The sequence below is a fragment of the Channa argus genome, chromosome 4, assembly GCF_033026475.1.
Source record: "Channa argus isolate prfri chromosome 4, Channa argus male v1.0, whole genome shotgun sequence".
Lineage (NCBI taxonomy): Eukaryota > Metazoa > Chordata > Actinopteri > Anabantiformes > Channidae > Channa > Channa argus.
Genome location: NC_090200.1, coordinates 17,451,270 through 17,478,680, shown reverse-complemented (window position 1 = coordinate 17,478,680; position 27,411 = coordinate 17,451,270). Strand labels below are relative to the sequence as shown.

General features: G+C 39.9%; 2 protein-coding genes across 3 annotated transcripts in view; one reads left to right on the top strand and one right to left on the bottom strand.

The window, feature by feature from the left end:
* Nucleotides 1-12,693, top strand: part of wwox (WW domain containing oxidoreductase) — a 123,963-nt gene extending 111,270 nt beyond the window's left edge. The window contains exon 9 of one of the 2 annotated variants that reach the window (XM_067500861.1): nt 10,295-12,693. In XM_067500861.1, the coding sequence (XP_067356962.1) occupies nt 10,295-10,352 (58 nt within the window). In that variant the 3' untranslated portion in view covers nt 10,353-12,693. The remainder of the gene's footprint in view (nt 1-10,294) is intronic. The other variant, XM_067500856.1, reaches the window with a different exon arrangement.
* LOC137125426 (transcription factor Maf-like) overlaps nt 11,545-27,411 on the bottom strand; it is a 44,685-nt gene continuing 28,818 nt past the window's right edge. Inside the window, exon 3 of the mRNA XM_067500862.1 lies at nt 11,545-11,682. The gene's annotated coding sequence lies outside the window, so the exon portion shown is untranslated. The remainder of the gene's footprint in view (nt 11,683-27,411) is intronic.

Sequence of the window (27,411 nt, the reverse complement as noted above, 5' to 3'; positions counted from 1 at the left end):
GCCAGACGCTGCCTAACCAGCCTAACCCAGAAAAAAATTATATTCACAGCTTAAGAGGCAGGGCATCTGTCAATTTAAGTTTGTCATTTAATCAGGAACATCCAGTAAAGTAATTTTAAACCACATTTATTCCTAAAACATTTCAAAGATACCTACTTGGTTGACATAAGATCAGCCAAATATTTTGGTTTGGTCCATTTAGATATTTGTTTGCCACAATTTTTGAAAATAGTCTATTTAGCTTCACCATCAGAAAGTCTGAAGTCTCTATGGAGTTACTAGTCATAAAACACATAATACTAATTATTTAATATAATACAAATACAAATATTTAATAATAATAACAAACGTATTTAAAATTAATTGATTTGGGTCCTCATCGAACTGGTGTGGCAGTGTCCACTGGTCATGTATATTTAAATATTTGGAGTGTAGAGACAAAGCGGTGACTCCCAGCTGTATGCACAGGTCTGTGTTATTGGCTAATTGAGAGCGTGTTCTGTGCTGCAGCTCTGCCCTGGAGGTTAGTGTTAGCACACACACACTGTAGCAGGACAAATGAGAATACACCCCGCCATCTGCCCAAGAGAGACACTCCCTCACCCTCTCCTTGCTGCTTTAACCTTGTCCTCTCTCCTTCTTTTATCCTTTTTGTCTTATTTTTATTTCTTCTTCCTTGCTCCCACCTCTCTCTTTTAACCCTTCCACACCTCTCGCCCTCCTTTCCCTATAGTTTCTTTTCCATCGTTCCACACTTTGATCCTCTCGTCTCTCACTCTGTACCCTCTTCTTATTGTTACCACTTGTTTCCTCTGTCCTCTTTTCTGCCACATGCCTCTCCCCATCCTGAGTAAGTCAGTGGGAGGTGTGTTTGTGTTATGATGTGGGGGTTCAGGCTGTCGTGTTAAGGTGTAACGCACTCTGACCGCAGACTTTCAGACTTTACGTGGGCGCGATCCATAGGGGCTGACACTAAAGGTGACCCCCGATCTGTAACCTTGGAGACCAACTTTATTAAAATGAATTTGAGTAGAGGGGCCATCCTGACAGCGGCATAATTACATCGCAGAGCATCAGCACTAATTTATGCAGCCTGCATTCAACCGGTCAGGAGTGCCGAGATGGGGTCAGCGTGGACACACATAGAAAAACACACGCATACAAACACACACAAATACTCACAGCAGCATATTGGGACACACACTCACACACACTGACACACAAGCGCATATATACACCTGGATCAGCATACCAATAAAAATAGGTTCAGTTTGTTCTTACACTGCACAATGCAGTGTCACATCCCTCTGTAGTGTTTTTACTGCTTTAAGGGTCGATATGTGTTTGAGGGTGAGTAGATACTCATATATGACCTGTGTGCGGGGTTTTGCCAGAGGGACAGTGTGTGTGAATGTATTTAGCAGTTATTGAGGTAGGCACTAAACTGTGTCATAGCCTGAAAAGTGCCACATACCACTAAAACACTGAAGCCGTTACAAAAGAAAATCTCCCAGTGTGAAGGGCAGCAATGAAATTTAAGGGCAAAATTGTTCCCCTTATTTATTGGTAGTTCCGTGTGTTCTCTGGTTTTCTAATTGACACAAATTGTCCTTTGAGTGTTTTTTTTACCCAACAGTATCTTTGTGATCCAAACAACCAATTCCTGAACAGGGCCTTACATTAAATCAGTCTCATTCTTGCTTTTCTCTGCTATTTTCTCTCAGTTCCACATTATCTTAGTTGCGCATGAAAACAAACAACAAAAACATGCAATTTCTTTGACCAATTCAAATATAAATACTTAGCAGACAGCATGAATTCCATTCAGACTTTTACTTTTGGACCACAAATTAAAAGCCATCTTTTCTAAATGCTACTAATGATAAAATGAGTGATTGATAGTATTTTATTTCAGACTTGTTGATTGTGACAGCTTTTCATTCAGCTTACAGAGATTTCAATTACATTCATTCATGCATTGATTAGTCTGTACTCATTAGGCTCCATTAACAAAGATCCATAATGAGGAAAAACACAATTCTGATAATGTGTTACTACTTTGTACCCTGCCTGCAAGATGAACAGTTACCATCCTCATGTCATTAGTCACAAGTAGTTGGTTATACCTTAACAGGATTTACCTAGAAACAAACAGTAATGTATATGTATGTATAGTAATTGGACAGCGGGGGCGAGAAGAAGAAGGGGTCAGCGGACGCAAAGCAGGAAAAAGTGCAGCAGAGAAAAGTAAAAGCGGGAGAAAGAGTGGGTGTTTGAGGTGGTATGAGGGGCCATAGGTATAAGTCACAGCTACAGTGCCCCCATTGTAGCCGTTGTGACCAAGGGCACACTAATCTATCCCATTAGCAGATCTCTCCAACTCTCTCATAATGTTACCGCTAGCTGCTCTCCTGTGACATGTTCCTGGTGTGAGTGTGTATATGAAAAAGAGAGGGACAAAGGTAGAGAGAGGATGAGTTAGACTGTGTAGAGAAGGTGGAAATAAGACAGAATGTGTGCGTGGGGGTGCGTATGTGTGCGTACGCGCGCACACATAATGACAGTTCAGCTAGTTGCTCTCCTGTGAAAATGACACATTCCTGCCAAATTAATATCATTACTATCAGAGTTTAATGGGCCAGTGCTGCCTTCTTATTTAAAACAGAACATCCCTCTCTCGACCTCCACCACAAGAGTGGAGGAGAGGGGGGATGGGGGGTGTAGGAGTCTGGAATAGAGGAATAAGCTAAATGAGCAGGATAGACAATGTAAATAGGGTTTTATTTTTCCCTACAAAAAAAGAGGAAGATAAACTTACGTTACAGTAAAAATTAGCTTAAAAGCAAACAGGTCCGAAGAAACATCTTAGAAGAAATGAACACATTTGAATTTGCAGCTGAACATCTGAACAGTTGGACTTTAGACTACTTATCATTCAAATTTTTACCAACCAGGCCAGTAATTTGCCTAAAAATAAATTCCCCTTTGCTGCTTTGAGTGATAGCTTTAAAATGTATCTCTGCTATGTTGAACAATGGGGCTTTCTTCTCAGTTGTAATGTTAAATTTCGGAATTGTGTTCTGAGTAATTGCTACAGCTTGGTGAATGTCTGCTGTTGGAGTGACGGCTGCTATCATCACCATCACCAAAGCCAGATAATGTTCGCATTGTGTTTGGTGTGTTCTGGGTTTCCCTGCCGGTGTTGGGGAAGCAGCTTGGAGGTGTTTGGCTCTTGGGTATATTTTCTTTCATAACTTTACAGTACAATTTCTGGCCATTGGTATTTATTTTCTTTTACAGCATTTACAGTAGGTGTGTGTACAGTATAAGCAGTCTGTTCTGGTGTCATTCTTCACTTGGAGTCAGCACTGTGATAATGAGTTCATTTGGAAATACACTCTGTGGGCTGTGGGCGCATGCATGGTTGTGTTTGCACATATGTGCATACTTGCACACTCTCTATGAATGTGAATATAACTAGTGCACACTATATTGTATGTGTGTGTGTTTTGATATGGCCATGCACCTAAATGTGTGTGTGTGTGTGTGTGTGTGTGTGTGTGAGATTCTGAGTATGTGAATATGTCAGGTTGCCGCAGGAGACCAATTAGCTGGTGCATCAGTGAGGAGGTGAGCATACACACACCTGTGTGTGGCCCTATTACACCAGCTCATCACACACTCACATACCGACACAGAGACAGCAATGCTCTGCTCATAATAGAAACATACTGACACTTACAGTACATTGACCATATGGAATAATGACTTCAGTGTGTCAAGCTGTCAGACGTGAGTCACCAGCATGCGTTATTTCAACCAGGTGTTACTAACTTAACCAACTTTTGTGAATTATGGGTTATCTTACTGCTCCTGAATGGTTGTCGTTAGCAATATGTACTTTACATTTGAGTATTTCTTCACTCAAAACTGCATGCCTTGTAGCATGGATAGATGAGATCAAAGAGTGATTCAGTCCAAACTTTGAGGTATCGTGCACCGATGCAATCAGGTGAGAGCGAAAAAGCAGATCACAGACAATAAAGCAGCTAGGTCTCTTCATGTATAATTCAGATCTTTTATGGTGGGCTATGCACCCATATGGGCGTGCTAAAGGAAGACTAAGGCCATTTCCAGCCAGAGAAAAGCCCTTTTAAAAGCTAATCCCTGTGCCATAGTCCTGCTCCTTTTACTGCACCTCTTTAATGAATAGGTGTCCAATAAGGCCTTTTATTGTCTTAGCATATGTTGCTTTTATTAGGGGAAAATAATTAGGTTGTGCGGATCACTTTGGAAGTCCTCTCGCAGGATAAAAATGAGATAGTTTCACAGTCGTTGCGCAAGTCCTTCTGACTCCCTGTCGTTTTCCCCTTGGGTGCCTTGTGTCCTAGCTCCCTCATCTTCTCCTCCCCTTCCTTTACTACTCCTTCTCCTTGTTCCTCCTCCTGTCCTTTGCATTCTTGTCACCTCATTCCTCACTTCCTTTTCTATTGTTCCCCTGAACATGTGGGCATTAAGTCTATGCAGTGCTGTTACATTGCACTACACATTAATGCACACACACAACAGATGAACATTCACAGTGTGACAGGAGGCTGTTGATGACTGGCACTGTGTTGATCTTATCTGGTGAATAGGGTTAAAGGAAGGGAGCTGCAGAGAAAAAAAAGCAGAAATAGTACAGGAAAGGGGGTGGGGGTTCTGCTGTGCCCTCTGTTTCTTTTTCTCTCTGACTTATCATCTTCCACTACATCACTCTCTCTCTCTCTCTCTCTCTCTCTCTCTCTCTCTCTCTCTCTCTCTCTCTCTCTCTCTCTCTCTCTCTCTCTCTCTCTCTCTCTCTCTCTCTCTCTATATATATATATATATATATATTGATTGATTGATTGATTGAAAGAATATCAAAAGGGTTCATCTGTGATCTGGGACTTCGGGAAAAGCGATCCATTTCCCTCCAAGTGGTCCTACTATGACCGATGATACCCATGAAACCTCAGCCACAAAAGCATTGTATGCCCTGTTCTGTAAGTTATTATACCAGAGGGGGATGGGGATGCAGGGGAATAGGGATCTGCAGGAGGCTGATGGAACAGAAGGGCCAGAGGAAGGAGAAGTAGACAGATCGAGAGAGATTGAGGCATGATGAAGGAACGGAAAGGAAAGGAGACTGGTCCTTCCATCCTGTCCTTAATGCCCCTCAGGGGAGCACGCAGCGCATAGGTGAGTATTGGCTATCGGCCTGCAGGCTAATGGACGGTATGAAATAAGAGTTTAGTACATACAGATGACCAGGGGTCGACTAAGCACTGGGGAGACCCAGGATGAGGGGAGCTGGACCTTCTCTGGAGATCTGAACAAAGCTCTTAGTCAGATTATGGACAAAACTCTCACTCAAATGAATGGATTAGTATTCTATGCTGGGGGAAAGAGGACAATGTGTTTCTTTCGTAATATTGAAATTATTTTTATATTGTGCTTAAGTACACAGCAACTTTACTTGTTTTTATTCTTCCTTTAGTCTACCTCAGTCAGGGTAACAGAGTTCACCAGAGAGTCAAGAGAGTGAGTGAGCGTCAGGGTGCTTTCTGAAGTGTTTGAGGTGCTAATCTCCTCTCCTCTTGGTTGAGTGGTCAAGCTGGATGGAAGGACAGCTTTGTTATCTGAGGGGACCTCTACAACTGGGCTGGTACGCTCAGCTGGGCTGTCAGTTCGCAGAGGTTGCCACGACTGAAACATAGCACACACATGCGCATCACAGAGCCAAATCACTAGCTTATCTTTAATCACAAAGGTTAAAACACAGTTTGCTCATTCGGGTATAAAATCAGAGGTGATCCGGCTATTGTGAATTGAATCACACACACACACACACACACACACACACACACACACACACACACACACACACACACAAACGGAAGATGAAACCTTTATTTTCAGTGATTATTTATTAAATGTAAAATATCTTTAGCACAGATTAAAAATCAGACATCTCCATCTATTTAACATCAAAGGTTGAAAAAAAAAAACATTCTTGAAACAGAATCACAATCCCTTTGGAGTTCCACTTTTAGCTAGTCCACAAAGCTGGGCAGAGGGCTGAGGCAAAAACTGCACTCCTCTTGTTCCCTTCACTTAGGCTACAAAGCAGGGAATACTTTCCAATTACATGTCATAGCCCAGTCATAACATTTGATAGAGAAAATGGGCTTTATTTACCAAGTACAGGTGCCTTTAGAATTTAGAAACGGTGGTTGCTTAACGGTGGTTGACACGTTACCAAATTTTTAGCAGACTAATGAAAATGTTTTTTAAAAAAAATCACATTTTTGGTTCTGACTGAAAATGTTTGTGGACCTACTGCATACCCAGAGGGTCTTTAACATGACAAGCATGGGCATATGCTGTAATGGTCTGTGGACCATGCCAGGAACGAAACCTCTCACACTGTGTCCCAGGCATAACTAGCTTTGTCCATTCTGCCAACTGAGCTGCAGAATTGGAGTGCCATCACAGAGGTCAACTGGTGAACGCCCCCCCCTCTCCCCTCTACTCTGCCTCAACCCTCACGGCTGTACAAATGCCAACTGACAACAACTGACACAGATGGTGAGCAGAAACACAGGACAGGCAAAGGAAGAGAACCACCCACAGGAGTAAGAAAACAGGAAGACTCTACACTCACTGTCCAAGAGAGGATATTGCCTGACAATATTACCAACTCATTTATTTTTAACTTTTTTTTAAGTTTTAATCTTTCCTTTTTTTTCTACTTTTTTAAATTGCAATTTTTTTTTGAGCACATGCCATATGAGATTTTGAAGATTATAAAAGTACCTGAAAGAATTGCTAGGTTTTCAGCATGCATAGCTGTTTGTATTTACAAGTTTGTATATACAGGAAGGGGCCAAAAACAGACTGCTCTACAGTACTGGGTTTATTTACATCCAGGTCAGAAGGAGAGGCTAATGTCATAACTACAGATGTGTGGGTGAAGGGTCACATGCACAGGATCTGTGAAAGCTCATTGGACTGAGTACAACTTGGATGAGGAAGACACAGAACAGAACACAGCAAAGTAACGTTACTGTTAGGTCAACAACATCACATCTCCCCCCACAAACCCTTTTTTGCTTTTGAATACGCTCAATAAGGAGTTTTCAACAACTGATTATTGCGTAACACTATACAAGGACATTTATATTGCAAGTCCATGAGGTCCATGGGTATTGAGTCAATACTGGATTGGAAGACTTGGATCTGATCCCAGAGCAGTTCCAGAGCCATAGTAGTGGTTCCCATGGTAAGTGCAGGCTGCAGACTACTGCGTGTCTACTGTCAGCTTATTGCAAAGTTTTGTGTAAGCTTTTCTTCAGTACTTGGGTTTGTTTTCATTAACCACATAAACTGTAAATGTAAGTCAAATCTGCTTTTATTTTGTATTGTCCTGTTTCTTTGGTTTGTTATATTGCTTTGCTTTGTTTTGTTATAAGCTTTCAGGGGCATTTTAGATTTAGGGCTGATTTAGTGCACCTCATTAGTCCCCATCTTCCCCTATCCTCCCCTATCCCCACATTAGTTGGGTACTAGCAAGGCTGTTTTTTTGGGGGGGCTGAATCCAAGTGAAGTCTCGAGTCAAATCAAAGTCAGTTATGGGTTGCAGAAAACAACTCTAAAACACCACAGATGTTTCTCTGAAAACTAAGAGACACAAGATAATAATTCATATTTAGTTTCAGAAAATAGAAAGACACACAGAAAAATCCATCAGTTTGTAGACATTTAAATTTACAGGCATAATCTACAGTTTCACATGGATTAGAAGTTGTTGAAACACCAGAGATGTGTATAATGCACACTAGTTCAGTGACATTACCTTTTATATAGATTGTCCCAAATATTTCTTTGCAAAACTGTTCGTGCTCCTGTCCAGGCACATGCTCATGTTCCAACATGCACCTATGAATATGTGTTTGTGTGTAGCTGTGTCGCGTAAGTGTAACAGTGTGTTGATGTGCTCCCTCTCTTGTTCTTTTCCTCTCTGCCTTGCTTAACTGTTGCTGCAAACGCACATTTGCACACACATTTATGGATAGCTGTGATGAGTGGTTGAACATGGTAATGTCTAACCTCATCAGACTTATCTTCTACAGAAGTCACAAGGTCAAGTGTTGAGGAGGATGAGCTAAAACCCAATAAAATACCACATTACTGGACACATGCTTCAGTCATCTGGACTGTTCCACTCACCACTAACTGGACTGCTGCAGCCTGTAGAGTAGTAGCAGACTCTTGCTTTCTTAGGACATTTAAGGTTAAGGATCTTCTGGAAAAACACAATGAAGGTTTCAATATATGTGTGCAAAATAAATCTGGATTATAAACATGAATGTTTTTTTTATCAATATTTCAGCTTACAGCAAAACCAGTTTGGTAACTGGACACAAACAAACAGTTCTGAAAGTCAGCCAAGTTCAAGGGGGCGTCAGTGAGTCAGAGTTTGCAGAGCAGAAATTTTCAGTGAAGTTTAAAAGGCATTTAGCTTTCAGACGAGGTAAATCAGATGGCCTAAGCGAAAAGGATGAGTTAAACTAAGCCTGTGTGAACCTGCAACTCAGAGACACTGCTTGGCATTTGTCTGCCTTTGATAAGGTGACATGTGATGTGGATGAAGTTATCGCCCCACCGGCAGGTGAGACAGACAGCGGCACACACAGAGATGCGGCCTTTTCATCTGCTGTTTACCAGCTCTCTCATCACACTGCACTTCAAACACACTCAATCTGCTGCTGCAACGTTACACTCCTGGCAGAAGTTTACTTAGAGCTTATAGGGGGTTAGTGTAAGTGTGAGTTTGTGTGTGTTGATGAGAAAAATATTTCTTGGAATCTGATTTGTGTGTTTTTTGTTCATTGCATTTGCATATTGGTGCATATTTTTGTACTTGCATGTGAAAGTATAAATGCTTTGGACCTCAGTGGATCTTCCACTTGATGTGTGTTGTTCTCACAGCTGCTTTAGGAAGCTGTTCAAACAGTTGGCATGTAATGTGGCTCCATTATGCATGTGTGTCTTGCCCATGTTTGACTACTGCATATAGGGGTTGTCTCAGTCTGAGCCAGGGCTCTGTGCTGAACACTAGTCCTCACATCAGCGTTCCCTCTCACTCTCTCTCTCCCTCCCCCACCCAACTCTCGCTCCCTCTCATTGGGAGATAAAGAGACGAGTCGTCTCTAGCCTTGGAGTTTGCAGGGAAGCTGTCACAGCAGCTTTTAGCCAGAGCTGCAACATGAAAGATTCCTCTTTGAACAGTTGGGTTATGTGTGTAATTCTCTCTGACGTGTTTATTCTGCTGTAGTTACAACTTTCATTTTCAAATGTCATAGAAATCTCCCTTCTCCAAGAATATCCCTACTAATTACTGACTGATGGGGCAGGGCGTATTAGAGAACTGAGCAGGCCGCATCCAAATACTGTTTTACTTGTACAGCGTGTCTCAGCTTGAGATGACATGAAATGAGTCATTTTCTGTGTCGAGACTTGAATGATCTTCAGATTTAAACTTGCCTATAAAATGAGACAGGACTTTGTGAGGAAGAGCTAGAGGGAAAGCCTTGAGGTAAAATTCTGTATTGTTTATAGTTGCATCATTTTCATACTTTCTTTCAACTCTGAAAGCCTGGCTGAACTCATACACATTATTTGAAATTATACATATTCATACCCATTACATTAAAACCTGCTCTTTTACAATATGGATACAGGCATAAACTGGTGTCATTTCCTTGTCTATGTTGTCAACTTCTTCCATGTGAGTCTATACAAATATTTGAGTATGTGGCATTCACATGGTTCCATATAGCCAGAGGTTCTGTGTACACCGGGTATAGAAATAATAAATAAATAAATAAATAAATAAATAAATACATACATAAATAAAAGTTATATAAATATAAGTACAGTAAGCGATTATGCTGTTCCCATGGTATTATGTCCTAGTCATCATGAGATGCAGGGGCAAGGGAGAAACAGCGTGTGGAGTCTTTTCAATAAAACTTTTTCCTGTGGACATTTTGTCCTGCTGTCTCTTTTTGTCTGTCTTTATATAATCATGATGCATCAGTTGATGTTCTTCCTCTCGTTTTCTCTGGACAGGTTCATCCTAATGTCTGTGTGTCAGTAGATAGTTTCTCCATATCTAGTCTCCCCCTGCAGACTGATGCTGTCACGTTGTCTCAGTCTCATGCGTTGCTCACTGAACTTTGGTCTCCTTCTGTGTGTCTTCTGTCCTCAGCAACAAGGGGCAGCCACCACCGTGTACTGTGCCGTTGCTCCAGAGCTGGAGGGATTAGGCGGCATGTACTTCAACAACTGCTTCCGCTGCCTGCCATCCATCCAGGCCCAGGACCAGAGCAGCGCTGTCAGCCTTTGGGAGCTGAGCGAACGCCTGGTTGCAGAGAGGTCAGCTGGTATACAGTCCCTCTAATGGACAGAGGAGGAGGAGGGGGACTAGCCAAACAGAAATCAAGGAGCAAATATGGTGTGTCATGGTGATGTCCAGTTAGGTGTGAACTGAATAAAAGGGACTGCACTATACAAGAGCTGCCAAACCACAGAAGTCCATGTGTCACGTCACTACTGCTCATAAAACACACTACATATACAATACAGGGGGATGTCAAGTAACATCTATTTAATAAATCATAAGTTTGAGTTATGTTCAGATCTGCTGTGATAGTTTACAATGAGGGTGGCAAGGAGACAGGAGAAGTTTTGGGACAAATTCAGGGATCTCTTAAAGTTTGTTCTTTCTTGGTTTTTGCTTGTTATAACTCTAGTCTTCTCCATTTCATGACTGTCTATTAAAAAGAGCAACATTTAAAAAAAACAAATAATCTGTCTTTCTAACAGTACTGGGTTAAATAATAAGCATACACTCTACAGCATATGCATTTGATTCCAGCAACAGTGCAGTATGTGGCAAATATTATGTCTTCCCAATTAATGTCTGTATATTTACTATCATCTTGTCTAGTTCTAGTAGATGTTGATGTTGATGTTGATTCTTATTGAGATACAAAGAGTGTTGGCTAATCTTTGTGCTTTTTGGGGCACGGTAGAAATAAGGAGTAATGGGCATGTGACACCTATGGATATATAAACACACTAGAGGCATGATTCTTATGGCTATATACATTTTTCTGCAATAGTTTTATTTCTTAATAATGTCCCTCTTGATCTTCTGTACACTATTTACACCATCCTGATTTCTGGGTATGTGCTAAAACGGTTGTGGACATCATATTTAGTTCAGTTCACTTTTTGACAACCTAGGCATTCAAATTCTGTATTTTGTTAATTTTTTATTACAATTTGAAGGTGTTTGCGGGAGGATCCATGTCCATTTGAATAGCAAATACAGATGGTGGAGCATCTGACTTCAAGAATCCATGATCTTTAGTTTCCGTGTTTCTTCCCTTGTTGTTTCTTCTGATGAATATGAGTGACTTCTGTGTTCTGTTTTATTAATCATCATTAGTTTAATACTGAAATCGTGTTTTGGGATCGCAGTTGGTTAGTGGCCCTGAGGCCACTGTTGGGACGCTTTGAGCCTTTGTGCTTTATGGCAGTCTGGTTGCCGTAGGTTGCTCCTGAAACATCAGCAATCCAATATCATGATATCTGTAAGATAGAAAGAGTAAACGAGAGAACATTAAACAAAAATCAGTTTTACTGTAAAATGTGTGTGAAATCCTTTTACCCACAGAAAGTCCATTCATCTGCAGGCCATTAGGGGGAGATATTTGTGTAGCTGTAAGCAACACTGAAGTCTGACTAAGTATGACTGCTTCTGAAAAGAAAAATGTATGCTGTGTATGCCAACAAAGCATCTACATTCACAGTGTGTGGTGATACATTTTATTAAAACAATAGCAGTTTTCCCTTTGCTTTGGTGACACTATGACTAAGCCATATCCGGAAGCATTCTCTTTGTGTGCAACTGGACAGCTTCTTTCACATGTGACCATAACAGTGTTTTTCCGACGTGGCCCACATAGAAACACCATACGTCTCTGAGTTTCACCACGATTCCTGATGCTTTTTCGCCTATGTATTTTTTATCTAACACGTCTCTCTCCTTACACTCTCTTCGGCTCTCTTTTCTCCCCCTCCTATGCATTTAGTCAGAAACATACAGTGTATGTTACAGAAGCTGATACCAGTGTCCTGCTCTGTTATAATCTGTGTTGTAGACAGAGGACATGTGTCCGATCACTGTCCTTACACAGCAGATACAGTACAAACACACATACACACTTTGCAAGAGAGGTTGGTGTCTCACATGTACACAGTGACATAAAAGTTTCATAAACTCATACTAAAATTATATATTAAAGAAATAATAGAAAAAAAGCATTGCTTTACTGTTTTTTGTTTCTCTCCCTTCTGGAAATGGACTACTATTATTTGACAAAGGTTGTGTCCAGTCCACACACTTTCACACTAATAGTGGTGGTTGTTAGTACCACTTTTTTGTAATATGTGACCCCTTTTGTCTCCACACATTGTAAACAGTAGAAATTTAAAGCTAGTAATAAGATTAACAAGAATGATGTCAATTGTTTGTGACTGTATATTAGAAAACTGAAATAATTCATGTCTGCAGGCTGGAAACACATCAGTTTGACGATTAAATTATTTTCTCATTCCAGCTGAGAGTTCTTCATTCAAAGAGTTACCTGCTCATTCTGTGTTGTTTGGTAAGTGAAAATAAAATTTTTAAAGGGGAGCAGAGAGTATACACACCAAAATTCACAGAGAAGTGAATTCTGAGCATCAAACCTAAGTTTGAAGGTTGTATTTTTTTGTTGAAAACTCTATGGAAGTGGAGCTATGGACAACAGACGACTGTTTCAGGAAACCTTTGATTGGAGGGGAGGACTGCAACACAAAGGGGAATATTCAGGAGAACAACAAACAGCCAGACGTCTGTGCAGCTGGGCACTGCAGTGGCCGGTCCATGGGTGTGTGTCTGACTCAAGAGGGAGGATTCTGCCTGGCTTTCATACAAAGTCCTATTGATCAGGGGCTATCGGAATCATCTGATAGCTAATCAATAAACTACACTTCCTCTCAGCAAGCAGGGAGGAGAAAGAAGCACAGCTCTCACAAGAAGAGGACCTTGATCCTTTGACCCCACAGTCAAGATCCTCTGCACACATACTTTGTCTTTCTACCTCTTTATCTCTCTCTAATAACAACAGAACAAGAAAATTTAACAACCGAAAGCTGGTGTAAAGCAAATATCCAATATAACTAACAATGTTATTTTAATTAGTTGGATTTACAGTTGATTTTTTCCCTTCACCGAGTTTATTTCAATTTGGGCAGTAATTGTTTACGACTGACCATTTCATTTTCCATTATTGTTTTTATTTCTTCTTGTGATTAATTTCTCTTCTCAAAGAATAATTATGAAAGGATTGATTTGATTATGCCTTTGTTCTGCTCCTATTGGCTCCATTGACTGAGGGAATGCTATGTTGCCATTTCGAGCGGATATATTTAATGATCACAATCAATGTTAAAGCTCTCTCTAGACTCAACTAACTCAATAAATATCTGCCAGGAGGAAATTTACCATCTAACTACAACAGGCAATAAAGACTTTCTCCCTGTTCTCCTCCCCTCTATGGCCCTCTTTCTATCTCCCCACTTTGAAGATGACACTGTGATTAAAACTGCTGATCAATTTTCATAAAGTAACACTGTAGAATCAATGAAAATATTATTTCCTTTCAATATCTATACATGTGCTTTGCTTGCATACTCTTTTTTTCTTAACAGAGCCTGAGATAATATATTTTTAATGATGATAGACAAAAACTAATTTTGCTTATCATACCTTCAGACTCCTTTGTACTTAATTAATACATTTAATATAAAAATTTGGTTGTCAAATAAAATAGCTTTATTTTATAGGTTGTGTTTTGGTAGATTTTAGTGCAATTTAGAATTATATAAATGCTGCTGTGCTGGATACATTTCTATTAAAGAAATCACAAAACAGTAGCACTAAACTAGATGCCCTTTACTGTTTGTCATACTATTAAAATGGCACACTGCTTAGTCACTCACTGAGAATAAGACTGTGATTGTTCTATATAACAGCAAATATGGGACTGAAAGTAGTTTTCTCTCTAAAAGTTGTATAATTTGAAGATGTCGTTGGCCCTTGCAACAAAGTAGATGTTTCTCTCCATTTATATACAGTAGAATCAGAACTGATAACATTTGGCTCCAGATAGCTGTGATTCAGTGAGCCTGTTCACTATGAAATGCACTTATTTCCCCCTGTAGATCTGCTTGTGCAATAACTTTCTTTATTTTTATTGAAGTCTCAACACGGCACCTTTGAGGAAATTCTTCCAGCCCCAAATCTCCAGTGTGTCCTCACCACTAGACAGCATGACCTTGTAAACCCTGAGTTATTTTACTCACCCATTGTGTGAGCATAGAAAGAAAAGACAGAGCGGGAGGGTAGGAGGAGAAGAGGAGGGACAGGGGGGTAGAGAAAAAAGAGCTCCTGCCTGTCACAGCTTTCAAACACAAAGAAAAATGAGCACTTGGGCTGAAGTACAATTATTAGCCCCTGTCTACAGATTCATCACACTATAGAGTCGGAGGGAGGAGAGAGATAGAGGGAGGAGCAGAGCAAGAGGTGGCATGGCGGAAAGTAGAAAAAAGCTGCATAGGTATGTCAGGCGAGTCAGGCAGGGTGCAAGGTGAAGCATGCAGAGCTAGTGAACACAGTCAGGAGAAAAGAGGGGGAGGGAAGTGGAAGGGAAATAAAAGAGTGAGGAAAAGAGGAAAAAGCAAAGCAGAGTTAAAGGAAGGTAAAATGAAATAAGAGGATTTGTCAGGCCAGTGGTTAGTGGCAGTAATAAAGCCTGCTAATCTGAGGGAGAACGCTTGGCTGCTCACACACTGACTCTCTTGACGCCCCACTTTACCACCGGGCCAAGCCAAGGTCACACACACACACACATACACACACACACATGAACATGCCGGTCCGTACACACATATACATGGTTTTAATCTGTCCCATCTCTTGTGAATCAAATGTGAGGTTCTTCCACCTTAGGTTCTGGTGTCACTGCTGACCTCACTGCTCTCCATTCATTTTTTTTCTACTTCACCTTTGCTCTCTGGATCACTTGCCGTCTTGTTATGCATCCTCTCCGTCAAACACACCCCTCAGCCATGTTGATTTTGAAATCTCATTTTTCTCTGTTTCTTAACTGACTCTGCTGTGTGAATCGATACCTATCAAAACCATTACATAAATACATCTGTCAAAAGCAGATAGTTGAGTGGGGATGTAATGTGTCTGGTTAAGACCACCATAGGGTGAAAGGAGGCCTGTTATGTGTGTGTGTGTTCTCAGAGGACAGCAAGTGTCATTTTGTGTGACCAGGTGTGTCGGGCAGAGAGAAAGGTTGTTATTGAGCTGTGGTAAATGACGCATAACCTGGAGCGCCGCTTACTTAGCCCAAGACCTGTGCTCTCTGTCTCTCGGTTGCTGTGTGTGTGTATGTGTGTATAGTTTTAGGCGTGTCTATATGATTTCTTGAAGGCAACAAGTCTGAACTGAGGGCACGGTGAAGAATAAAATATCTTCAGGGGGACAACTGATCCATCTGACTGCATAAAGCAATGTTTTTGTTTGTAAGGCTGTGTATGGTTAAGAAATCACAATATGTAAAACAATGTTTTTGGTTATTTTTAATGAGAAGACTAAATATGCTTGTAAAACAAAACATTAGTCAAATTTTAAACAAATGTTAAATTTTGTCTAAAGACATGAAAACGTTTAAAGCAACTAACTGATCAGAGGGGAAGTCAGTCAGCTTCACTGGTGATGTAAAATGTACTAAAATGCTCTTGAAAAAACACGTTTCTTTTGTCACTGCCTCAATACACAAATTGTATTTCTTTTCATGGGCTAGTTTCTTGTTTAATTCTTTCCCTCATCATTCTTTGGTAAGGCCATTGGCTTTTTCACACATCAGTTTGCACACAGCGCAGACTGTGATTGACGGTGCGCTGCATATTTACATGTCATGCTGAAATAGCACAATAACCTGCACGCAGATAATCACCTCATTGAGAAACGCTCCGACCTCTCTCCACTCACAATTACTACTGCATATTAGATCATATAACCACTCTCAAACAATGCACTTGATGGTCTTATTGGCAGCAGACCAACACTTGCTTGTAAATATGCCTGATGATGTTTGATTCTAATAAATTAAGCTCATATATGCAAAAACGGTAAAATCATAACAGTATCCAAAAGTGTGTAGCCAGAGGTGGGGTTGTGCAGACAGAGATTTATGTTGCTACCAAGTAGAAAGCCTCATCACTCAATAGGCTATCTTCAATAGGCTTTTATTTGTTTAATTTCCAAATTGTGATTACTGCACCACTTATGCTGATAAATGCAAAGAATCATGGGTAGAGGAGGCCAAGATTAATATGCATAATTTTTCAACTTGACCAATCCAAAGGAAAAAGAAAGGAATGTGCTAAGAGCACTTAGGGCGAATAATCAGACATCCTTGCTAGGACACGATGTAACAAAGTAATTTAAGCTGATATATTTAAGATCATATGATGCATTTTCTACTTCCCCTGATCCTCAATAAGGGTTGTTTGGGTGAAAAAGTATTTAAAACAAATATATATAGTGCTCAGACTGCTTGAAGGTCTCATAGCTTCCTTTCTGTGTTTCTGCTGTTTTACTCCATATTCTGTGAAATACAACTCTCCTGTGGATACTGAGGGTTACACAAAAATAAACATTATGTAGGGATTATGTCAACAATTACAACAATCATTACTTAATTATTCACTGTCAATAGTTTAAATGAGTACATTTCTTACTTAGTGATAATGCATACAACAAGGATGTGTACATGTTTTAATGAAAATGTTGTATGTTACTTTTTCCCTTTATTAGCTTGTTGTAATATTTGTTCTCCGGTGAAACCTGCAAGTTGTCCAGTGATGTTTGCTGTGCTTAATATTTTTGTCTGGACAACTGATGAATAGTGACATATTGGGGGAATTTTAAACTTGGTGTTTGTTATAAAGTTACAATGTATTTGTTTGATATATATTTGGTTCACTTGAAGATACAGTATGTAACTTTAGTACATACGTTTTTTTTTTTTTAATAGAAAATTGCTCAAAAAGATTGTGTTATTGGAGCTTCCTGTAATCCAGACTCATTCAACAGCACTCAGCAGTGCAGAGATATTCACTATTAACACGCATTCACACAAACAGCTACAATAGCTTGGGCCATTGACAGCCTCTCATTTATTGTCAGTGGAAAGCTGGATTAAGCCAGAGCTAGGTAAATTGAGACAGGCTAAATGTTTAGCAAATACGCTTTGATGCAGTTAAGCTACAGCCGGATGTTTGACAGTAGCTGTGCTAAACATATGGACTGTAGTGGAACAGGGAGAGGCATGGGAAAAGTGGAGTGGACTGATTTCAGTTTTATGGTAGTGCCATCTTAAGTTGCATATTGTAGCTTTTATATTCAAATTCCTAATTTACTGATTCTTGCAGTAAACAGTCCCGCTAGGTAAATTTATTCAGCATAAATTCATAATGAGTAATTGATTGCTTGTTATCGTTTATGATAATGGATTAATGATGGGCGACTGTGGCGCAGGAAGGTAGAGCAGTTGTCCACCAATGTCACAGTTGTTGGTTTAATCCCCTACTCCTCCGGTCACATGTCGAAGTGTCCTTGAGCAAGACACTGAACCCTAACTTAGTTGCTCCCAGTGAGCAACTAAGTTGAGTGTGATTGTAAGTGAGAATGGGTGAATAAGAAGCAGTGTAAAGCGTATTGAGTGCCAATAGATAGAAAAGCACTATATAAGTTCAGCCCAATTAGCATTAATGAAATCTTTTTAAAATTTCATCCCTAACATTCTGTTCAGTTAAGTCTTTAGTTTCTTTGGTTAAACAGTAATATTTTGTCATTTTTATAACAAGAGTTTTGTAAGAGCAAGTAAGATATTCTATTTTAAAAATAATAAGTTACTAACACACAATAATAAATAATAAATTCATAACATATAATATAATACTATGCCTGAAATAAAGGATAAGCAATAAATGATGTTAAAAAGCAATACATTTGAAATTAGTGAAGCATAACCATAGGTAAAAACATAATTACTTAACTAAATTAATGAATTAATTTACTCAAACTGCCAATAACAACTTGGATAATAAGAACATAATATATTTTTGGTGAGTCTTGTTTGTTATTCTGAAAGAATAGAAATGTGTGTGTTTGCATGAAGAGCGACTCTGGATGTGACTGTGTGTGTAAATGAAATGGGAGAAGAGTCACCTCTCAAAAACACACTCACTATGAGATTAATTACAAGTATCGTAAATCACTGTGCCATTAATTAACTCATCCTTGGTAATGAGTGTGTGTGTGTGTGTGTATGTGAACTGTGCTATGCAGACAGTCCCTCCATCTCTCCACCTCTTGCCCCATCTCCACTTTAATTGCTTCCCTCTCTATTAAAATGCTGTGACATCACTCAACCCTCTGTTAGAGCAAGTCAGGGCACTGGGCAAAAGCACACTTATACACACACACACACACACACACACACAGAGAGAGTTTATGTATAAGGCAAGGATTGTGTAGATGTTAGGTATGATTTGGGATGTGGGGAGAAAACACAAGAGATTTTGTCTCCTTTAAAGCGAGACTGGAGCCAGAGTGATTTCTCAGAGTCAGAGCGGCAGAAGAGTCAATAGAGAGCTGAGCTGAGAGAGTTCAGGTCTATCAGGAAACAACTGATGCTGCAGTTGAAGTGTTGCATCACCCACAGGCATGTGACGTCTCTTTGCTTACTGCTTGCTCATTTTGTGCTACAGGAACAGTGACTGAACAACATGAGTAGGTTGTGTGTGTTGAAGGCTTGGATAATGATTATTATTTATCAGTTTTTAAGGACATCATATTTTGGTGTTAGGGTTAGGCCCACATTGTGCACGTGATTTTAAGAATTTCATATTAATTCTGCTTGTAGTTAGAAACTAACAAATAAGTAAAACGCATACTGTAACAGTGGGTGGGACATAATTTCCTACAATGGATATACATTTGGTTATTTCATTTATATATAACATACATATATTTTTTCAAATTATTTTACAATTTTGCCCACATTACTTTTCCATTGCACTTATACATTGAATAAAAATCATCATCAGAAAGTGATGGAAATTTGTTTCCAAAAGTGCCATGCGGATATTAAAAAAATAAATATATCTTTGTCTAAAAGGCACTGAATTGATCTTTGCCATATCCTGATATACCAATTTCAGAAAAATATGTATATTAATTTAAAGACATTTATTTCATATTTCTTCATGACCTATTTCTTCATGGTTTTTTGTCTTTACTTTAACCTGAGTAGAGGAAGTATACTCACGCAATACTGTGACATTTTTGTGCTCATCTGTATAGATACAGCATACAAACTTTACTGTATTGTATGTACACATAAATATGCACGTATTGAGTCACTACTGCTAGATCCTGATTCTGATTCATCCAAGTACAAGATGAAAAACACGACAATAAACCAGAAAGTAATGTCTAAAGCCCCCTCCCCACTCTCTTTCTCTCATTCCCTCTCTCAGAGCTAATCTGATTGGTGCATAAATCATGCTGACATCAGCACGGGTGGAAGTTGGCCTACTCCTACACACACACACACATATGTCCACACACACCAACACACAGACTGAAGCTCCTCAGTAAGGTGAGAGCAGCGGCGTACTCCACGGTGATCATGAGGACAGTGGATAACAGATCTCTCTTTTATCATTCCCTGACTTTCCCTGACATTTAAAAAGCCATTAACACCACTGAGATTCACCCTCGTGTACATTTCATATGGAACCCCCCCATCGGACACATTCACACAGACACACACACACACATTCTTGCCAGTCACTCAGAGGGTTTCTACACTCTTGTGTGTATGGGAATGATCTCAGCGATAACACAAAGCCTGAACGACACAGACAGAGCAGTGAATTATACCTTAATAAGCTTTTCACACCTGACCCCCTTTTCTATAAGATTAAAGAAGAGAGATCCAGCCCACTGCTGGTGTGTTTTAATGGTGGTAAGACACATCTAGTGATGCACTTATTGATCTCTTGTAGAAATCAATGAGGTTTTGGGGCACTGATATCCTCTATCAGAATGCAGTCTTTACCCCTCTGTCCCCCAGATATGGTGACAAGTGGACAATAAGTGGCTGTTGTCTGAGAGTGACTGCTTTTGTGAATGGTAATTATCCACCAACTCAGCCATATATACATGGGTATACTGTAAGCACTAACTGCATAACAGTATTTACTGCTGAGCACTGTATTAATTTATGGCCCATTATTGTAAAGTCATTGTTACAATGTGAGGGAGCATTTATTGTAATCAGAGAACTGATAGAGAATGGAAACAGTGCTAATGTATGTAATGTACTTGTGCTCGGCCCGCCTGACAAAACTGCACAGTAGCTAATGCAGTGAATGACATACGGCCTCACTCTTTGTTAGCATTTATTAGCAGCAAGCGAGGGACAGTGTGTGAAACAGCTATTGACTAATTATATTCCATTGTGTCTGCGTAGAAAACAAGAAGGAAACATGCTCCGCTGTGATACAGTGGTCACCCCACCATTTAATCTGCAGGATGTTAACATGAAACACAGACTACGTTCGCAGCTCGGCCGGGCCTGCAGTGTGCGTCATGAATAGCAGTGATATATGGCCGATACAGATGTTGAGCTCAGTCATTCAAATGCATGTTATTGTAATTCTGCAGATGGCAAAGGCACTTTTGGCGATTATGGATCGGACCTTTGGAAAACAGCTCTGAATCTTATAGCCCCCGGGGAATACTTAGACGTTTAGAAGACAGGAGACATGTTTGCATTTGGAAAGTCACTAGCGGAAGAGGAGAGCCAAAGTCAGAGAGGGCTTTAGGGGAGGGTTGACTCTTGGTTTAAGGCAGTAGGGGTCATGGGTGTGAGATAACTGGTATATTCAAACATAAAAGAGAGGAAAAAATTACACAAGGGAAGGGGTGGGACTGTGAAATATTCATACAGATCTAATGTGAAGGACAGAGGCAAAACTACTGGACTTAGAAGAGAATAAGGTTTGATGAAATATTCAATGTTCGAAAATAAAATATACTCCTGGAGCTCAGTTTATATTTCTTGTTCTGTGTATGTGTATCTGCTCCTGAGAAAGGGCTGCAGAATGAATGTTGTTTTTTTTTTAGGGCAGCTAAGGCTTGGAGCATGTATTGGAAACAACTACTGGATTCTGGGTAAATACTTTTCTGAGTGAAAGAGGAGAAGGAGGTGATTGAGAATGAGAGGATCTAAACAAAATAAGTCCCATTCTCTCTATTATCTCCTGAAGGTCTGCTCAGCAGAAGATATGGTACTGACAGAGTTTGACTCCCTCTTAGATGCACTTTTAATGCTGCAGGCCAAACAGCCTGTGACTCTAGATAGTAGGTGTACTTACTCACATCCGCTTTGAACATGTGTGAGAAAGTTTGGCATTAATTCACATCTCCATTTCCACTCATGCTGATATGCAGCTGCGTTTATCTTTGCTCGTGAGCATAATGAGCTCAAAGACCGAATATGCTCCCCCAGAGTGATGTGTTGCTTATTATTTATTCTCCTCTTGAGTTTTATTTTGTCTGTCATTCTTCTCTGTGTATCATTTTGTATTCAGTGCAGTGTGATACACTGGTGTCTGGCCTCTGTTGTGCTGTGTTGCAGAGGAGTGTAATGCAATGGGTCTCACCCCATGTCCATCACTTCTCGTCCTGTAAGTCAGGCAGCCAGCCAGACACCCACCCACCAAAGAGAAATACATGAATGGTTGGATTTGGTAAAGACATATAAAAAGAAGGAAGGGCATTGTCAGACTCAGGCCAATGGCGCCACGGCCATGATGGATTCGAAAACTGTTTGGAGAAAGAAACAGACACAAGGTGAAGGTGTATGTGTGGTGCTGGTGGTGGGGGGGGTACAAAGGTATAATAATGAATGGCTTAGGGAGAGAAGGGAGCAAGCAGGTTAAAGATGGAAAGAGACCCAGTGAGTTATGTGAGAGGAAGACAGAGTGAGAGGCTCGAGAGAGAGAGAAAGAGAGAGCAGTGAGACAGACAGAATGAGTTATAGACCCAGAAAGAGAGAGAGAGCTTTCACACATGGAGACGGCCGGGTGATTTAGAGCTAAAGGACACTGAGACAAGCTCTGCTGCAAAAGGTGATAGACCTAAAGAGCAGACAATAACAGATCTATTGCAACAGTTCAGAGTTAACTGTGCCAATTCTGGAGCATCTGTGCCTCCTCTTCTATCAGATCTGTACCTGCATTCATGCAGCACGTTATAAATACAAGATCATCAGAAGAGCACTTTACTAATCAAAAGAGATACTCTTGCAGCAAGGGCACATGATCTTATATATCAGGATGAAATGACAATTTACACATTGTGTGCAAAAGTCAAGAAAAAAAACCTAAACTAATTGCCACCAAAAACATCCATTTAATTTTGGTCACTGTATGTTTTTTGATGTTACACCTTAATAACAATATGGCGTATTTCTCCAAAACACATAGTTTTTAAGTTAAAGTTATTCTTAGGGTTAAGGTTTAGATTTAAGGGTTTACTTGGAGTGACAATTCTGTATTTTTTTTTTGTAAGCAGGAAGTTTACATAAGAAAAAACAAGAAAAGAGTCTGCTTGAGTCAGATCTTCAGGGTTATTATTGTTACAGTTTAAGTAAAAATTATATCAGGAAAACTCCAGATGCTAATAGACTCGTAGCTTTGATTTTATTTGATCTGTGATTTGCTTTTGATACAGTTGATCACCATTTTCTATTAAAGAAGACTTAGGGCAGAGGATTGTTTGTAACAGTACATAATAATTTCACCATACACTGTAGAGTAAACTGTGCGACATGTCAACATGTGGACCAATTCTCCTCTGTGGTGTCCCTGAACTTATGGGATAAGCCGAAAGGAAAAAAAGTCTCAAGTAAACAGTGGGGTTCCCCAAAAAAGAATGTTATAGCCAGTACTTTGTTATCTATATATGTTATCCCTTGCAGGTATCGTCAGGAGACATCACATCTCTTTTTATAGCTTTACGGATGACAATCAGCTTTATCTATCTTTGTCTCCTGATGACACAATATCAGGTAATGCAAGCTTTATATGTATTTTATAGATCAGTGTCTGAATGTCACAAAACATTTTACAGCTCAACCTGGATAAAAAAGAAATGATAATTATTAGTTTTAAAGCTCAGGGGCACAAAACCACAAACTTAACGTTGGTAGGACAACCCCAAGCCAGCAAGTCAGAAACAACACACTGGTACAAATGATGGATGGGTATATTTTTCAGTTTGAGACAGTCCCCAAAATAAAGCTTATGGATTTGAATGAGCACATAAAGGGTAACCTCGTTGGCCTGGCACTAACATTGTTTATCTGAGCGCAATTACTGTTGAGCAAACCAGTCATATTTATCTGTTTGTGTGTGTGTTGGCACAGAGAGAGCACTTTAATAGCTGCAGGTATTTGTATGGCAGCATGGTCGTGTCCATATTTGGTTGGTGTGAGGCGGTCACTAATCCAACTGACCTTCTGGCTAATTTGCATGTGCCACCCCCCCGTCTGAGAGATGCCATGACCTTTATTAGCTAATTAAGAAACATAACAGAAATAACCTGACAGAATGGGAATGGACACGCACACACACACACACACACACACACACACACACACACACACACACACGCTCTCTCTCTCTCTCTCTCTCGCTCTCTCTTATCGTGACTGCCAACAGAATGAGGATGGGGGAGAAAAGAGAGCAGACAGGGGGCAGACTGGAAAAACAAAATAAGTGGAGAGAAATTTGGCATTCATCAACACACAATCACAGCTACATGTCCACATGCAACTGTGTGCAAAATAGGGATTATGCAGACCTTATAGTAACAATATAAATGACAACATCAAAAACAGACATTCAACAATATCTTTTTGGCCACAAGTCTTGAAAGCTTAGCAAAAAGTGAAAAGGTAAGTCTGACTATTATCAAATAATAAACAAGCAAAAAAATATCCTTCACTTCAGTAACTATCTGAAATTTCCAGTAACTATTCCTCCTTTCCAGCAGCTTGGCTTGGCATCATGTGTTTGGCCATCTAAAATCTGCCATGATCTCCTCCTTTTTGCCTGAGGTGGTGAAGCAAATCACGTTTCCAGCCTTTGTCAGTATTGCTTTCACACAACACTTACAAATCACATTGTATGGAATCACATCTGCTTTGCTGTTGAACCATTTCCAACTGACAAGACAAGCCATTTTTTCTGAATCAGCACTTCATCAGACTTCACTAAGCTCTGCCTTATTCCATGCTTGCTCTGTTTGGGAATGACATGCCCACATCACTGCATGAATGCAAACACACCATCACACAATAGTATTGTTATTATCATGATATAAAAACTTTTTCTCATGGGGAGAAATTATCACAATATATCATGGACAATACAATATGACACAGGCCTTGTGCAAAAACCCTGTAATCATTTAACTGCATGCACTCAATAGTCTCTCAATGAAGATGGGTTACCACACATACACAAAGACACTCTTAATCGTTACAATTTCCAGCAGACATTCAAGCATTATAGTATTATAGAAGTAGTTTCTCTTAGTCACATACTGAGCTCCTCTAAATCTCAGTGTGCTGGAATAACAGAAGTAAATCTCTCTGTCTCTGCTGTCTGCTGCCACTTAAGTGTAGTCGGCCTCTTGTTCTCTCTTCCCTCTCCCACTAAGGACTCATAATAAGCTGCTACACCCCTCAGGCTATAGGAGGTGCGTGTTTGTGTGTGTGTGTGTGCGCGTGTGAAAGTGTTTCCTCACACCACCGACACAGGCAGCAGTAAGAGAAGAGTGCAAACAAGTACAAACAAATACACAACTACTGTATGCAATATAGCTACAAATTTCAGCACACATTTGCACTGACAGATATTTTAAAACAGGCACTTTCAAACATACTGTAGACACACACACACACACACACACACACACACACACACACACACACACACACACACACACACAAATTGGGGTTGTTATCTCCCACACTTTCCCGGTCTTCAATGTGTCTTAATCTGAACGGTAATCTGCCGAGTGGGCAGATTCTCATCTGACAAGTACCATTTCAGGTTCGTAGGATTATGCAATCAGCTCCCCTCCTACAGTACAACACAGGGCTCAAGATACAATGGAAACACACTCACACACTCACATAAATATCTGTCATATAATCATCTACTATATATGCACTTAATGTCAATGTTAGGGTCAGACATACTTTGTTTTATGTATAATTTCCTTATCCAATTTACATATTTCATAAACCTATATTGTGGCATTTGCCTTTTGCACATGAATTAAAAATGGATTTTCACCAAATGAGCATGGAGAATCAAAATCATCAGAAACATTTATTAATTTTAGGAACGCCCACAGTCTGTTTCCATGACACCTTCAGGGAAAATTAGAGAGACAAAAGGAAGAAATGATAGACTATATGATCTGGTTAATGAGAGGAATGAAAAATACATGAATGGGCGAATGGACAAAAGACACATTGAAAGCTGCGACCTCTCAGTGCTACAGTGTGTCATTCGGTCTTTGTCACCCTGACAGGTCAACAACAACAGTGGGGAATCCTGAACAGCTTCGTCCGCAAAGCTGCACACAGGGGCTTCACATGCTGACAGACAGAGCCAAGGGCTGTGCTGTCCACAGCATATCACAGTCTGCAGTGAAGCCCTGCACTGTGGCTGCCTATCTAACTCAACCAGGCCACCCCCGTGGTTTCACTATAACTTTGTATATGACGGCCTGCAACAGTACTAAGCAATCTAAAAATGAACGTTGCCTGTTCTCAAATCAGAAACTAAACTGGTTAAATTAGATTTTTTTCCCTGACTGCTGAGCACAACAGCAGAGAATTCTGTATGTCTGTAGCTGACTGAGCCCTCATTTTTGAAACATGAACTCACTGGAGGTGTGCAGTGAAATCAATTCAAAAAAACAAAACAAAAAAAAAACAAATGCCCATGCTACAGTTTGTTTTCCCCTCTCATAGTGAGAGATGGGACTCAGACTCATTTAGTCTAGTTTTCCCTCTGCAAATGTGTTTTATGATGGGTTTACTTATTTTGAAACTTGACAGTAATTCTGTTACTGAGTTACACTGATTTGCCATTTTATTAGGCACACCTGTCAAATGAAATTATATCCAGTATAACAGCCTTGCACTAAATTTCTAAATATTCAGTGGTGTTGATGTTGTGCCACAGAGTTATTGAATTTAGTCAGTGGTTATTGTAGAGTTCTTCACTCTTGTATGAGTTTTTGCTAAGCTTTTCTTCAAGTTATGTGCAACACTACTATTCACTACAAAGTAATTTCCAGAAAGCATCAGCGAAATGGAATTGCCTTAGCTTGTATGCACGACCTGATATTTGTTATTGTCATCTAACTGTATGGAGATGTGAGTTTGAGAATGGAAGTTTGGTCATGTAAAGATTTGCTCTGTTTTTATCCACTTCAAATATGTTGAAGACAACTAACCCTTTGATCTGGCCTTTATTCATTTTTTTTCCAACACTACACACTGATAATGAGGGGGTAGATGGAGGAAACGTGGGAAGTGATGAAAGCTGAGAAGTAGTTTGTAATTAAGTCACACACGGTAGGTTTTTTTGTGTGTGGCTGATGTTGATTCCATAGTTACATATTTTTTTAGATTGCGACACATACATGTACTTTCATTCTGACTCTACAGTCAGTGCACATCGCTGGGTGTGTTGTGTTGAATATGATTGTCAAAAACAGTTGTTCCCAATAACATATAGTGGTACAATTATTAGTTACACCTGCATTATTAGTTAGGACTTATTCTATGAAAAGTCAAAATATAGGTCTATAAATCTAATGTGGGTGGGAATGATGAAAAACAACCCATGCTCAGAGAGGAGCAAGGTTCTTTAGATTCAGGTTACCAAGACTGTTTGACACGATCTGGTTTCCGAAGTGAAGCATTAGTAGAAAAGTTTGGAATAAATAAAGATGGCCGAATTGTTATAGATCCCAGAGAAGGAACTAGGAAGTGGCACATGTACGGCATGTGTACAATATAAAGGAACATAACG